Source organism: Pinus tabuliformis, chromosome 5_1 (genome assembly GCF_031772625.1).
Source record: "Pinus tabuliformis cultivar Carrire ecotype Pingquan chromosome 5_1, CPIR1, whole genome shotgun sequence".
Taxonomy (NCBI): domain Eukaryota; kingdom Viridiplantae; phylum Streptophyta; class Pinopsida; order Pinales; family Pinaceae; genus Pinus; species Pinus tabuliformis.
In genome coordinates, this window is record NC_142305.1 from 792,196,827 (window position 1) to 792,213,372 (window position 16,546).

The following is a 16,546-nucleotide window of genomic DNA, read 5'->3' on the forward strand; positions in this document are numbered from 1 at the left end:
TGGATACTTCAGATGGAGCAAGTTTTCGATCTCCATAATGTGCAAAACACACAAAAGGTACGTATTGCAACTTTATATTTGGAACCAAATCAGTTTGTATGGTATCGATGGCTTTGCTCTCGTAAACAAATTGTCGCTTGGGCAATTTTTACGGAAGAAATGATAGCACATTATGAGGGTACAAAAAGCAATACCTTTTTTAGCCAATTGATACATCTCAAACAAAAGGGTTCAATGATGGAGCACATTGAGGACTTCCAAAAATTGAACATAAGGGTAAAAGATATTCCAGAGGAGCATAGGATTGATGTGTTCATAGGAACTTTAAAGGATAATATCCAACATGAGGTTCGCCTTTGGGAACCTGATTCATTGGAGAAGGCATTCAGGTTAGCAAGAAAAATGGAAAGAAAAATTATGGCAACTAGGAAGCCTACCACTCACAACTATAAAGATGGAAGTGTTGTTTCCCCTAGCCTTCCACAACCTACAAGGTTGACACCACAACAATTGGAAGAAAAAAGAGAAAAATGGTTTTGTTACAGTTGTGATAACAAATACACTAAAGGTCATAAGTGTGCTGAGAAGAAATTATTCTACATAGATTGTGAAGAGGAGGAAGAAAAGGAACAAGAAATGTTAAAAGAAGAGGATATACTCCAGGAACAAACCCTAGATAAAGAAGAAATGAATCCGACCATATCTTGTAATGCATTGGCTGGAATTACCACTCCTCAAACTATCAAGATAGAAGGACATATCAAGAAGAAAAAGGTAATAGTGTTGATTGATTCAGGAAGTACCCATAATTTTATTCATTGTAAGATAGCAAATGAATTGAATTGCTTCCTATATCCAGCACCAAAGTGTCAAGTGATGGTTGCAAGTGGAGGAACCATAAATTTCTCTAGAAAGTGCCATAATATCAAGCTATCCATGGGAGAATATGTATTGAATAGCCCAATGCTTTCCATTCCAATGGGTGGTGCTGATGTTGTACTAGGAGTCCAATGGCTACAATCCTTGGGTACAATAGCTTTTAATTTTCAAGAACTTTTCATGAAATTTTGTGCGAAAGGAAAGGAAGTTGAATTAAGGGGTATTGCAGGGAAACTGGGAAAGATAATAAGCTCTAACGGTATGACAAAGCTTCTAAAGAAGGAACAACGAGGTGTAATTGCACAATTATGTTCGCTAGAGGTTCCCACATCGAAATCATCTATTTCTCCAGATCTCCAAAAAGTCTTGGACAATCATTCCAAGGTATTTGAGACTCCCAAAGGTCTCCCACCTATTCGTGATCATGATCATGCTATTCATTTGATTCTAGGAAGTGTTCCTCCAAACATCAGGTTGTACAGATATCCCTATGCCCAAAAGAGTGAAATTGAACGTATGGTTGTAGAAATGCTAGAGGCTGGTATAATTCAACCTAGTCAAAGTTCTTTCTTTGCTCCAGTAGTATTGGTGCACAAGAAGGATGGATCATGGCGCATGTGCCCGGATTATAGGGAGCTCAACAAGCTCACTATTAAAGGTAAATTTCCCATTCCTGTCATTGATGAATTATTGGATGAATTGCATGGATCAATTTACTTCACCAAGTTGGATCTTCGTTCAGGATATCATCAAATCAGAATGAAGACTGAAGACATTCCGAAAACAACATTTAAAACTCATGAGGGTCATTATGAATTTTTGGTCATGCCTTTTGGCCTTACTAATGCACCTTCTACATTTCAAGGTTTGATGAATTCCATTTTCAAACCCTTCCTTAGAAAATTTGTGTTAGTATTTTTTGATGATATACTAATCTACAGCAAGTCTTGGAAGGATCATGTTGAACATGTTGACAGGGTGCTCAAACTATTGGAGGAGAAACAATTATATGCAAAAAGCTCCAAATGCTTCTTTGGAGTACAAGAGGTGGAGTATCTGGGTCATATTGTATCTCATGAAGGTGTTAAGGTAGACCCTAGCAAAATTAAAGCCATTAAGGGAAAATCCCCACATCCATAAAGCATATGCGAGGATTTCTTGGGTTGACAGGGTATTATCGCAAGTTTGTTAAGAATTATGGGAAAATAGCAGCACCTCTAACAACATTATTGAAGAAAGATGCATTTTCATGGACTCTAGAAGCAATAAAGGCCTTCGAACATCTTAAAGAGGCAATGTGCCAAGCACCAGTCTTAGCTATGCCGGACTTTACAAAAACCTTTATTGTGGAGTGTGATGCTTCAGGGAATGGAATTGATGTTGTTTTAATGCAAGATGAAAGACCCATTGCTTTCGAAAATCGTCCAATCAAGGGAAAGTATTTACAAAAAGCTATTTATGAGAAGGAAATGTTGGCCATACTATATGCACTTAAGAAATGCCAACCCTACCTAATGGGAATACACTTCAAGGTAAAAAGGGATCATGATAGTCTTAAATACTTTAGAACAAATATTATCCTCTGAAGAGCAACAAAAATGGGTCACAAAGATGTTGGGTTATGACTTTGAAATCATCTACAAAAAAGGGAAGCAAAATGTTGTGGCAGATGCACTCTCAAGAAAGGATGAGGATGTGGAAGCATTGTTGTGCACCATTTCTATTATCCAACCAGATTGGATAAACGAAGCAAGGGAGGAATGGAAGAATGACGAAGAAGTGTGGGCACTCATTTGAAAGTTACAACAAGATCCCAGTACATCTAATACATTTAGCTCAAAAAATGATTCGTTATGGTACAAAGATCGCTTATACCTAAAGAATTCCAAACTCAAACAAAATATTCTTATGGAATTGCACACTTCTCCCTTAGGAGGGCACTCAGGATTTTTAAAAACTTACCACAGGGTTAAGAAGGAATTTTTTTGGGATTGCCTTAAATCGGATATTCAAAAGTTTGTGGCGGAATGTTTGGTTTTCCGACAAAATAAAGTTGAAACAATTAAGACCCCAGGTCTATTACAACCTTTATCCATTCCAAGCCAACGTTGGGAGGAGGTTTCAATGGATTTTATCATAGGTTTACCCAAGTCCGAAGGAGAGAGTGTCATCATGGTGGTAGTTGACAGATTTACCAAGTATGCACACTTTTGTGCATTATCACATCCATTTAAAGCCAATACAGTTTCTACTACATTTATGGAAACAATTCATAAGCTACATGGAAACCCAAAGATTATTGTAAGCGACAGAGATCCCATTTTCACTGGAAATTTTTGGACATAATTATTTTCTTGTCTCGATACTCAGTTAGCTCATAGCTCATCTTATCATCCTCAATCTGATGGGCAAGGTGAGATGGTAAACAAATGTTTGGAAGGATATCTTCGTTGCTTTGTATCTGATAAATAGACACAATGGGTCAAATGGTTGTCTCTGGCTGAATGGTGGTATAACATTTCCTTCCACACTGCAGCAAAAATGACTCCATTTATGGCACTTTATGGATATCATCCACCATCCATCACATCTTATTTAAGAGAAAATTCTAAGGTTCAAGCAGTGGAACATCACATCGAACATCAACAACAAGTTCTCCAACTCTTAAAGGATAACCTCACGTTGGCGCAGAATAGAATGAAACAACAGGCAGATCAACATCGCAGCGAAAAAAGTTTTGATGTAGGTGACTGGGTATTCCTACGGCTACAACCATATAAACAAATGTCCCTCAAACGAGCTAAGAAGGATAATAAATTATCACCAAAGTATTATGGTCCGTACAAGGTGTTGCAAAATATTGGTACTATGACATACAAATTGGAGCTTCCTGCAGCTTCTCGAGTGCACCCAATTTTCCATGTTTCATGTTTAAAGAAGGTTATAGGTGACAAGCTCCCAGTTCAAACAATATTGCCAGAACTTGACGATGAAGGAAAATCATATTGGAACCGGAAGCAGTCATAGAAACAAGAACTCGACAGCTACGAAATCGATCAATTTCAGAGTATCTCATCAAGTGGAAGAACTTATCCACTAAAGATTCCACATGGGAGGATGAGAATTTTATACAGAAGCATCTAGAACTACTCAAGCGTTGAGGACAACGTTTTTCGGAAGGAGAGGGGCATGTTAGGCCCCTATAATACTAGTGATTCCCACATTACTATTGTCATTGTATCCCTTATTGTTATTATTATCCCCATATTGTTATTAGTATACCCCATAAAAACCCACTATTGTTATTTTTGTGCCCTTACGTTATTACTGTTATGTCGGCTTGATTATATTGTGACCCCTTAGAATCCTATATATAGAAGGGAGGTTTAGTCATTTGTATAATCCAAGAATTGCTCATTTGTGTAATGTAAAGGAGGTTGCCCCCTCGAAGAGGCTGAATTCTAAGGTGTTGATCTATCTTTTCTATCTTTTTGTGAGCTGGTTTCCTAACAAATAGGCGCTCTCTAGCTGAGTGTGGTAGAGATGTTGTAATATAATGTCCAGTAAACATTTTGGCTCAGTCAAAATAAAAAAAATAAAAGATAACCCTGTGTTAAAATACACATAACTTTAAACTAAAATAATAAAAATAAACATTCTACATTATTATTATTATTATTTTCATTAAATTTTGTTGGGTAGTTAGTTAAGATAAACTTGACTTTGTGAAGTTATAGGTGGTTTTTGAGCTCCAAGTTTATGAGAACCCATGGTATTGACCCATGATATTCATGTGGAATATAACCTATTTAAAGGGGGAAGTTAAACCGGCCTAGATCCATGGTAACTCCAAATTACCAAGTGCGAGAGGGATCAAATCTTTTTTCACTTTAAAAGAGGTTTGCATCTCAAGGGATTTGATCCCTCTCTTGATAGATTCAGAGTTAAGATGGATCTAAGAATAAATTGAATTGAATTAATTTACTATTTTTATTGCCCATTTAATTGAAACAAAACTATTTTTTTATTATTCATTTAACATTTCTTTATTTTTTTTCTAGGTTTATAAAACATTTCTCAATGTAATAAATAAAAAACATTTCTCAATAAAATAAATCAAAACCCTTAAGCCCCCAGGGTTGTTAATTCAAGTGGTCTAGATCCTTTGAAGTTCTTTGATATTGTTGCTAGTTGTTGCTAAGCAAGGGTTAGACTCTCTTTGATACCCTTATCAACAAAGTTCATCAAAACCTTACATTAAACAAAATTATAATTTTTAACCGACCTAGATGTATCTTAAATTTGGATCTACTGGGTTCAGAGAGGGATCAAGTACATAGTTAAGATGGATCTAAGATGATACTCTTGCATTCCATAGATCTATCTTAAATCCGAATCTACCAGGTTCAAAGACGGATCAAGTACATGGTTAAGATGGATCTAAGATGATACTCTTGCATTCCATAGATAAATCTTAAATCCAAATCTACTACCAAAAAAATCAATTACAAAATTAAAATAGATCTAAACTAATATAGTACATTCCCTAATACATTTCATAATAATTTCACTATTTAATATTTTATAATTAATATTAATATTATTAATTTTATTTTTATATTTTTATAATTATATACCATAATCAAATATAATAAACAATATAATATAATACCATGGGCTTATAAATCACAATAATTTTATAATTTAATTTTACTTTATCTTTCTAAAATACTATTACTGGTTTCTTCTATGGTATTTATCGTTCCGGATGAATATTCGCATACTCTAGTGGGGGGCGACAAAAGCTTAAGCTCCTTGGCCTATGATCACATACGGAAGTGGGCATATGACCACTTACTAAAGTGAGCCATATTGTATATATCGTTAAAGCCCAAATCCTTCAAATTTATAATGGCTAAATTGCATCTCTGTTTCAAGATCCATGAGCCGCTCTCTCTGCCATTCGCACCATTAACACGAGAAGGGCAGAGATAATTCATTGAAGTACAACAGGTAAATGGCTGATAGTAATGCCGAGCATCGGATGCCAACCAACATGAAGTTTCGGGAGCCTCTCCTTCTGCGGTACCTCGTCAAAACCCTGGAGTCCTTGTAAGTATACCATCCCTCTTCGTTAATGTGTCCTTTTCTCAGAATTGCTAATGAACGCTAGGCAATTCCATGGCCCAAAATGAAAATTTACATATCTAAAACGAATACCCAAAATTCTTAAATCCGGAAAACTACTGGAACCCTTGAATCAGCAAATCAAAAGAAGTTTACCACCAAAACCCTAACAATTGATTGTGGGTTGTGCCTTTTTTCTTTATTTCTTCATCCCATTTGATCAATGGGGCCGTTAAGATTCTTTAACGTTAAAACCTGGATATGGTCTTGATCAACGCATTAAGCAAACCCTGTAGTAGCCTCGCTGGAGTGCATTCCTGTCAGAGTTAGGGAATGAGGCGACTCCATGGCAATTGTGCCAGTTACAATCTTAGGTGAGCCTACCGTGGCTTTAGAATTACGCTATCAAACGCTCTGCCAATATTTAAGATTGGTAAGTCTAGGAATCTAACCCACGAGCTGCCCTCACTCGCCAGTAGGCTGCTTCTACCTCTTCTGAAGTATATGCCGGTTTCATGAGGCATAATCTTGTTCGATGGTTACATCCAACAGCCACAATTCAAACCTAAATTATGGTCTGAATCCTCTTTTTGTTAAAGGATATCCCTTAAGCGTTCTCTTACTGCGGAGGTTTTCTTTGGTGATTTCACGGGTGTAGATGTTTTGGCCTCAGTAATGTAGGATTATGTCCAATTTGTTTAGAAAAGCTAATATGGGCTGTGATTTTGATGGTTGTCGTGACGGTTCTGGTATATTTTCATATACTATGATTGGGTTCACTGACATTGAACTAGAACGGATCCTGGGGCCTTGAAATAAGGCTGATCGCTTTGAATTGTTCACACACAACATTGGTTGCCAAAGATGCGTTGCGTATGGTTTATTATGACTTAACCTCTGGTGTTTACATGCACGTGCAATGCACACCAACAGTGAACTGTATCTGCGTACGAAGAAAAGGTCACAATCATCTCATGAACTAATCATAACTCTGTTATTTGCCTTGATAAAAAGACTACCATCAACTGTTCGATTTATCAAAGCACATTGCAACCAATGAGGAAGTCTGTCCAGCGTACAAAACATGCACTGATACACCTGGAAAAATTGATCATATAAACGGTAGGAAAGATGATTGAAGCAATGCAATTGTCTGTTCCATTATAGCAGGAAAGATGATTGGAGCAATGCAAATAGCTGTTTGATTCATCTGCCTGTATAACTGTCCATGATGAGAGTACATAATCATTGACATTATTCCTCTTCTATGTAATATCCCCTGACAACCTGATTATTCTTTTCTGTTAGACAGTCTCGATTTTCTTCTGCCTGTAACTCCCATGACAGTCAGAGTCTCTTTCGCAGTCTTACATCCTATTTCATTCTATTTTATCTGTCAGCTTATTATCCCCGATGCTTATATATATTCATGCCATATAACCGTCTAGAAATGGGAAAGTATCATTGTTTCTACTGAATTGCTAAAATGGCTGATAATCACAAGAGATGGGGGGTTATTATGGTGCCAGCATTTTTTCTGTTTTGGCGCTCTTTTCTATGCTTGACAGTGTTGGTTTCTCAAGGTTTTTCCTGTTATTTTTTCCTTTTAATTTGTGCTGACAAAAGGTATATCTGTTCTTCTTGAACTGTTAAATATGAGCAGAGCACATTTTTTTTGATATTTATAGAAAGAACTGGGCGGCCCTTCTGGATTTGGACACTTCGTCATTGTGCCTAGTTCTTGAATCGGAGAGCAAACGTTATCTCTATCTCATCTGGCTTGTGATGTACTCCTGTTTCTGGGTACCTTAAAAAAATGCAATTTCTGTGTGAATTTCAACTTTTGATGCCATTCAAGTCAAGAAAAAAAGGAAGTGATGCATGACATTCAAGAACTCATGCAAATAACCAGGGATACTAAATGTATGCCATGCAAATGCTCATAAGTATACCGGAGTAAAAAGATGATAATTATTATAAATAGACAGTGAACACAGAAGGCACTTGTCCTTATGAAAGATTTACCGACTGCAGATGTTGGATGTTCCACCCAATTGTATGCTCTATTACACACTCTACAACATGCCACCCCCTAGATAAGGCTATGATACCACAAGGATGGATGCCTAGACCAACTCTATCTCTCACAGGTGGCCAGCTCTCAAGATTTCTTCTTATACACAGCAGTCACATTTGCACAATTACTTAACTAGTCCCATGCCAATCTCGACTTTTAGATCTCTTTCCCCGTCAGCTTGCACAATCCAAGGAAATGAATCCCCTTTTCTGCAATGCTCTCTCAGGCTATTTTATTTCCCTCAAGGGATCCAATGCTACTGGTCAGGAAATCTCAATACAAGAAGCTACAGAGACTCTCAGCCATGGACAGTTTTATCAGCAATGCCAATGCATACTGGCACTTAGACATCTTCTCATGCTGGAATTTACAAGTATTAACACAGCCAACAACAATGGCTCTTAGCTGTAGAATTCTTCTTCTCCCTCTAGAAGGCAGAACCACAAAATGAATGACAATAATGAAGAATGAACCCCCAGGCCCCAACAAGCCAAAATTGTGAAGGCTAAATATACATGATCTCATAATGCCACATGGCTTTACGAAGAAGCTCACATGCCCACCTTTTCTCAACTAATTCAAATATGGGTATAATAAAATAAAAAAGGTCTAGCCTATCTAGCCATCCTCCTCTTATGGGACCATAGCCCCTTATAACTATTGTTTTTGTCTGTCTACAGTTGATGAGGTATTTTATTAATAATATTTGAGACCATTACAGAGTTAGGTTCTGCGGCCTTTCATAACGTCCAAATTTACACTATTACACTGGAAATTAGAACCCAGGGTATTACATGGCTATCAATTTTTTAATATTTTCTTATACTGCAATATTTTATTCTCTTTAGTTTATTGTCCATTTTCCTGCTTGTTTGTATAGGGATGTATTATATTTTTGCTCACATTCTAATATTTTACATCTTTCATGTTAGGAATCAATGCCAAAAGTGTCCTTGAAACTTATATCTCTTTGTGGAATGCTAGGACGGAAGCAGATCCTTCATTGGTGGCAAATTATGTGGTGGCATTACTGAAAAACAATAAGCCCGCGGAGGAGTTGCAAAAGATCTGCGTTACTCAACTTCATGAGTTCCTTGGGGATAGTATGCACTATTATCTGTTTTCTCTTTAAGATTTCAACTTTTTTTGTGCTTATTATTTATTTAGAATTTCTGAAGTTATATCTGAACTTTTAGACCAGAAATATTTGCATTGGCTATATATGTGTATTTTGTGATTTTTTTGATGACTCAAATGGCTTGAAAAGTGTTTGTATAGAGGGTTGTTCCTTTTTCATTCCCTACTTCACTTAAAGCATAAAACTTTGATAAATTTCTGGATGTTTTGAGTTTTAAACGGCAGTATTCATTCTATTGGTCAATCAAGAATCCAAATAGTGTTTTGGCTGCTGAACCCCTAGTAATATTTTGCAATATGAGTTCAATCATTAATGTGTCACTGAAATTTAGTTTTTAGAAACTACTGGCAGGTCTATGAAGTGCGTTTTTTTAGCCCCTTCTTTGCCCATAGGTCATGGTAATTGATCAGTTATCCGACAGATCGAAGTATGATTATTTACTTGAAATTTTAAAATGAGAATTGTGGCTTAGTGAACTGTGGACTAGTAGGGGAATTATTATTGTTAATTTCCTTCACTTGGAAGTTGGTACAGAGAGCAATGGTTGGGAATGTAAAAGGTAACTCTTAAGAGGAAGAGTGTATTGTGCACTTAACAGTAATCTACTAAAAGCCTCTCTTGAGTCGTTCTAGGACAATTCTCCCACTATCAACTGTCAGCAGAGATGATAATTTTCTGTGAATGTGGCTGTGTGTTTATGCATATTTTTTGGACATAAAAGTGCCTACTCTATTTTCTGGATGCAAGGGGTTCCCTCCATAACATCCACAAATGTTTGCAGTGTTATTGTTTCCAAAAGCTTTCAGCTTCTCCCTTGTCAATTACCTTTCATAGCTTCTATGCCAACAGTAATGGAATACAAAGTTTAGTGGAAAATGGCTATTTTTATAGTAGATAATGAAACTACCTTATCAGCCAGCTCCTGCAGGTGTTGACATCCTTTCCTTTGCTTTAGCATTGACAGTTTCTTGTAATTTTTTTTATATCTTCTTTTGCCCAGGCTTTTAGCTTCTAGCTATACTCTTCGTTCATTGTCTTTCCTACTTTCAGAAATCATTCAGAAGTTGTTTTTGCACCCCCACATTCTATTTATGCTGGATGTATTTGTTTAGTCCAATTGACCTATTCGTGATCATTTGTTGGAGGGCAATGAAATTATCTGATTTTATGTTATGGTAGTTGGTGAACCCTGGAAAATGTCGGCAAAATTTGGTTGGAAGGACAAGGAGGTTTGATAATGAAATTAGTGGGGAGAGAGAGAGAGATTAATGTGGATGGAATTCACACCATGGGAATATGTTTTCGTGCATATGTTGATTTGTAATGGTGGATTAGAAGATAATATTAATAATAGAATAAAACTGTAGGAGGAAAGCCTTGGATTATAGAACGACAAATTGCATTAAGAGAAGAGAAAGCTTAGCAGGAGTAGTTTTCACTTATTTGGAAACAGGTAAAAATCATTTGTTAGGGAGAAAAACGATGCCAGCAATTTTACTGGACTGTCCTTTTAGGGGGACTAGCATTGACAGTTTCTTGTACTTTTTTTTTATATCTTCTTTTGCCCAGGGTTTTAGCTTCTAGCTATACTCTTCGTTCATTGTCTTTCCTACTTTCAGAATTCATTCAGCAGTTGCTTTTGTGCACCCCCACATTCTATTTACGCTGGATGTATTTGTTTAGTCCAATTGACCTATTTGTGATCATTTTTTGGACGCCAACAAAATTATCTGATTTTATGTTATGGTAGTTGGTGAACCCTGGAAAATGTCGGTAAAATTTGGTTGGAAGGACAAGGAGGTTTGATAGTGAAATTAGTGGAGAGAGAGAGAGAGAGATTAATGTGGATGGAATTAACACAATGGGAATATGTTTTCGTGCATGTGATTCTCAGTTTCTAATTGTATATGTTGATTTGTAATGGTGGATTAGAAGATTCTATTAATAATAGAATAAAACTGTAGGAGGAAAGCCTTAGATTATAGAACGGCAAATTGCATTAAGAGAAGAGAAAGTTTAGCAGGAGTAGTTTTCACTTATTTGGAAACAGGTGTAAAAATCATTTGTTAGGGAGAAAAACGATGCCAGCAATTTTACTGGACTATCCTTTTAGGGGGATGCATGTTTGAGTGTATCTTTACCACTCCATGACCAAGCATTGAGTTTTAATACTTCACTAACAAAAATAATACATCTTAGATGTTGGTACAGTTATGTGCCTTAAAAGTCTTAATTTGTGTGCAATGGAACACTTTTTATATAGATACAAAACTGAATGTTTTCTGCAGCGAATGGTTTCATTTTTTATTTTCATTTTATGAGGAGCCGTCTGCAGCTAATGCAACATGAAGAGTCATCTACTTGTACAGTGTGGTTCTCTAGTATATGGCTATGGTTTTTTCTAATGTCTGATTGGTTCATTCATCTGCAAATAGGACCTGAACTTATCCTGTATGTGAACACTATCTAGAATGTAAAAGAATGCTTTAGGCTTTTAGCTCCATTAAGCATTTCAGAGCAGCATGTGGCAGATTAGAATGTTGTGAAGTTGGACAGAAGTAAGTCTTTATTTGGTGGACAGCTCTGATGAATATCAAGTTACCCAACTCCTATATTCCATTCTAGTTTTGCAGCTTTTTTGGACCTTTATGAATATCTTAACTACCACAACTTATAGCACTTCTATTGTACTGCCATCACATCCTATACTCTTTCTTTTAGCTTTTTAAAGCTTTAGCTTTGTTTAGGTAAACATTTAATGGATAGGCTCCGACCTGCTCTTAGATCTTATTATATTTCTGCTTTTAGCATTGTTCTAGGATGTCTTGGCACACCCACTTTGTACCAACATTGGATGTACTATCTTTAGTACCTTTGACCTACTTTTGTGGTTTCTTGTTGGATGTTAATAAAATTCTAGTACATTATCTTTTCTTATGAAGTCTCAAATAAGTTAATAACTCAAATTTTGGTGTATATGTGCAGACACCAAGTCTTTTGTCACAAAACTGTTTCATGCACTGGAAGATAGCACAATTCTGGCATCTGTGGATGATATAGAATGTAGGAATCCTGTAGATGCCACTACTACTATTGTTCCTGGTGACTCTGCAGATATGAGTTCATCTCTTCAGAATGAGAGACTTCCTAGTGCTATTGTTGGTGCTTTTTCTGAACATGATGAACAAGAGGGAAGTAATGATGAAGATGATGATCGAAACCCTAAACACACAAGGCGAATCGTTGACTCTCCATCATTTACACAAGGTGAAGATTTAAGAGGTATTTGCAACAAGAGGGCCAGGCCTGCTAGTGATGATCAGTCAGTGCTGGAGAGCGAGAAGGAGATTTCCAAACAGTGTAGGGATTCAACACTGTTACACACAGATAGAGAAGGATCCAGAAAATACCATAAAGCTCGTCATGGATCTGCAATCTTTTCCCGATCTACTGTGGATGGAGATCAGAAAAGAGGAAGCCAGACAATGTGTAATGAAGCTGTTGCACCTGGTTTTGATAGTGTAAATGGTCCTATTCATCTTCCTCGTGGACAAGGAAGGGGTGTAAATACTGGTCTCTGGGGTATACATGATTCGAGGTTTCCTTCTTATGAGACTCTTGATTTTCCATCTGCCGTGCCTGTTAGATCAAGTGTGACAAATCTGTACCCTGGCAGAGCGATTATCAATCATGGAAAAGCTGCAAATCCACCTTGGGTTCCTTTTGCATCGTTGCCTGGAATGACTAATGGGGGCCTAGAGCAGCCACGCCTATTGTATACTGGATTGCAAGGGCATGGGTTGTCCTTAAATTCTACGATTGGAATTGGCATGGGTATAGGGCATCACAGGTGTAGAGACTTTGAAGAGCGTGGTTTTTGTTTAAGAGGGGACATGTGCCCAATGGAGCATGGAGCAAACAGGATTGTTGTTGATGATTTTCAGGTGTTACAAACAAATAAATAGCTGCATTTCTGATTAATATGTGTACTGTCTAACTTTATAAAAACATTCACGAATAGACACATGCAGTCCTGTTGTTAGAGCAATAAAATTGAGGAGTATGCTTTTGTTTTGTTGCTTTTGATCAAGTCTCAAAGGCAATAATTAAACATTGATTTTGATTGTTGTGCTTCTGATGACAGAGCCTCTCAAAATTGAATCTTTCAGTACCAATTCCAAGCAGGAGGTTGATGGGGATGGGAACTGGCACAGGGGGTGGACCTTCAGCTGCTGTCATTTCTATCTCAGCAGGTTCAGCCAAGAAAAATTCTTATGATAAGAATATTAGTTATGGAGATTCTGTGCGCGTGAATGCTTCTCCTACTAGCACTGTGGGGATAGACCCTGATTTATATGACCCAGATCAACCTTTCTTGAACGATGGTCATCCAGATGCATCATCTCTCCTCAGGAAGCTTCCTTCTCTCAGGAAAGGAGAGGATGAGCATTTATCAGATGGTAATCCACCTGACAGGCCTAACCATGAAATTTCTGACATTGGTGTCAACATAAGGCCTTAGAGGTGTGTCACTTCAGCTGGAATCTCTCAGAATAAAGTCTCATCTGTATGGGATCGTATTGGTCCTCGGGAACCAGAGGTAGGTGGAGCTTTGCAACATGGAAAACAGACAAATAAAGAATTATATGATGGTCAACACTCCTACAATAATGGAGAAAAGCGAGGTAATGAAACTTCTGATGAACACAGTGAGTCTAAAGGTATCGGCACCATTGCGCGACACAGAAAAACTAGAAGAACTGGCACATATGGAGTGCAGGCGGACACAGGCTCAGATTCATCCAAACATCCTGAAAGTGTTGGCCATGTAACTCATAGAAATGTGGTCCAAAGAAGTAGACAAGGGAACCAGAAGGCACAACGCACACTATTTGTATCTTGTATTCCTCCCCAAAACAACAAAGCAGAATTGCTGCTATCTCATTTTAAGAAATTTGGGGAGGTTCTTGGTATTTATATTCCACCAAACACTGACAGGGCTTTTGTGCAATATTCTAGTCGAAAAGAAGCTGAGGGGGCTCTCACTTCAACAGATGCTGTCATGGGGAACCGGTTCATCAAATTGGCATGGGCCAGGTGGGATAGCACAATGGAACTAGAGAAGACTAATACAACCTTAGCATCTCCTGGCAAGACTTCCAATGCAATGGCTGTTGCCATTCCAGTCTCGCCAATGCTGAAGCAAAGCATTAGTAACTCTGTTCTGCCATTCAGTCCTCGAAATTCAACATCTGAAGCAATTAACGCTGATACCCGTTCTGTTAAACTTATGCCAACAAATGAGTCAAGATCTTCAACAATTTCTACTGTTAATAAGCAGGAAACTCTAGAATCTCTGAAGCTGCTTCGTCAAAAACAGGAAACGTTGGCCCAAAAAAGGGAAAATTTTCGCCGTCATCTGGAAAAACTAGCAAAACAGGTCTATTACTAAATATTTGCTGCTAGACATTAATAGTTTTCAAACAATTGATAGTATTAACAACACTTTTGCCTTGTTTTTATTATTCTAAAGCCTAGAATGTTTGGAGATCCCTGCAGGGTGTAGGTACTAGAGTGGAACTTTCTGATAAAAATCTGGCTGTCAAGCGGCAGAAAACAGAGGAGGTTGTTGCAGGTTCAAATAATCCACACTCTCTGAACATTGAGCTAGAACCTGGACCTGTTGATATGATAAGAAATGAGAAAGCAGATAGCAAACACACCTCTGAAGGGGTTTTAAAACAAATTTCAGGTTCAAATCCATTATCACCTGCAGTAATATCACACCCATTGCCAAAGATTTCAAAACTATCTTTAGTTTCACCCTCAGGGCCACTTTCAGGGCCAAGGTTCACTCCAAATCGATTTAAGTTAGATAATCGCCCAACAGCATTGAGAATTCTTCCACCTCTACCTCATGGTCTCTTGGATGTAAGTATAATTCTCTCCTTCAAGTTTTATGTTTCAAGTTCTTTGATTGAGAGCTCTAAATACATGCTTATACTTGTTGACAGATTAGTGCATTGAAAGAACATTTTGCATTATTTGGTGATGTCTCTGCTGTGGAAGTAGAAGATGCTAAAAGCCAATGTGATCAAGCTTCAAAGATTTTAGAAACATGTGTTGTACGTGTTACTTATGTTACACGCCGGGCAGCTGAAAGAGCTTTTATTGAAGGTAGATGTTGGCAGGGGCAAAACTTGCAGCTGGCATGGGTGATGGCTTCCAACACCATAAACCACGAATTTAGAAAGAATACAGCATATCAAAATTCAAAAGGGAATTCTACAAAGGGAGATCTAATTGAAGTGGATACTGTGGGAGGACAAACTGTTACAAGGGATGATCCTACTAATACAGACATAAATGTTGCTGAAAGCTGCCCCACTGAGAGTGAGCAAAACGTAAAGGCATTAGTTTAAAAGGGAAGAAGTTTGACCCTGTATGCTACATAGATGTCTCCTGTGCGGTAACAAGCAAATGAAGCAGCTGAATTGGGTAGCAGCAGCACTGATGGAACTAGAGCTCAAATCAAGTTGTCAAATTTTGATGCCTTTTTCAAATCACACAGTTTCTTCTAACATGGTGAGTTGATTCAGCTCTTATAGTACAGTGCTGACAGATTGAGGACCCAGCCCTGCAAAAGAATATGTACATTTAATGGGTGCTGCATTGCATATAGTGTTCAAGAATTTTTTTAATTTTTTTTAATATGCAAATTGAACAGCTTAACTTGCAGGTGTAGATTTTCTGAGGCACGACATAGTGTTGATCTATTCTATAGTTTAAACGCCTTGTTCTAAATTCTGCACAGTTCAGCTGTCCAAGCTGCTGTCATCATTTTACTTGCAAAGTTGTAAATTTTACACAGGTCATTTTGTAAGCTAATAGTTGCTGTGCAATATTCTCAACTTGCATCCTCTGTCCAATGAGCTGCAAGTGGGAAGCGGCTTCTGTTTGCCATCTATGTGTTTTACTGGAGGTGATGGCCAATCAAAATTTGTGCTTACTGATCAGAACCTTCTTGTTATTTATTATTTGGTTTGCTACCTTAGGATGGAGTTGTTCATATGAAGAAAGATGAACTGTGTCTCTTCCTCTATATTGCTTTATTGGATTCGCATTAGTTGAAAGTTCCGTTAAATTTGTATTAACTTTTTAGCCATACATTATTTTGGATGCCTTGGACACTTTTGAATCAATTTTGGCTGTCAAGATTAGTCAAGTCTTGATCTCCTCTCGTAAAGTAGGAGTTTCAGCCTATAATACTACAGGTTTTAGTTTTATAATCAGGACATTGCATGGTTCACACAACAGAATCACAG

General features: G+C 37.5%; 1 protein-coding gene across 1 annotated transcript; it reads left to right on the top strand.

The window, feature by feature from the left end:
• Positions 1-5,766: 5,766 nt before the first annotated feature.
• Positions 5,767-16,275, top strand: LOC149167314 (zinc finger CCCH domain-containing protein 27-like). Its single transcript, XM_089432955.1, is given in 7 exon segments — positions 5,767-5,991; positions 9,068-9,186; positions 12,207-13,165; positions 13,366-14,661; positions 14,781-15,152; positions 15,236-15,806; positions 15,949-16,275. Coding segments are annotated over 6 exon segments (3,249 nt in total). The 5' UTR covers positions 5,767-5,896; the 3' UTR covers positions 15,644-15,806; positions 15,949-16,275.
• Positions 16,276-16,546: the final 271 nt, after the last annotated feature.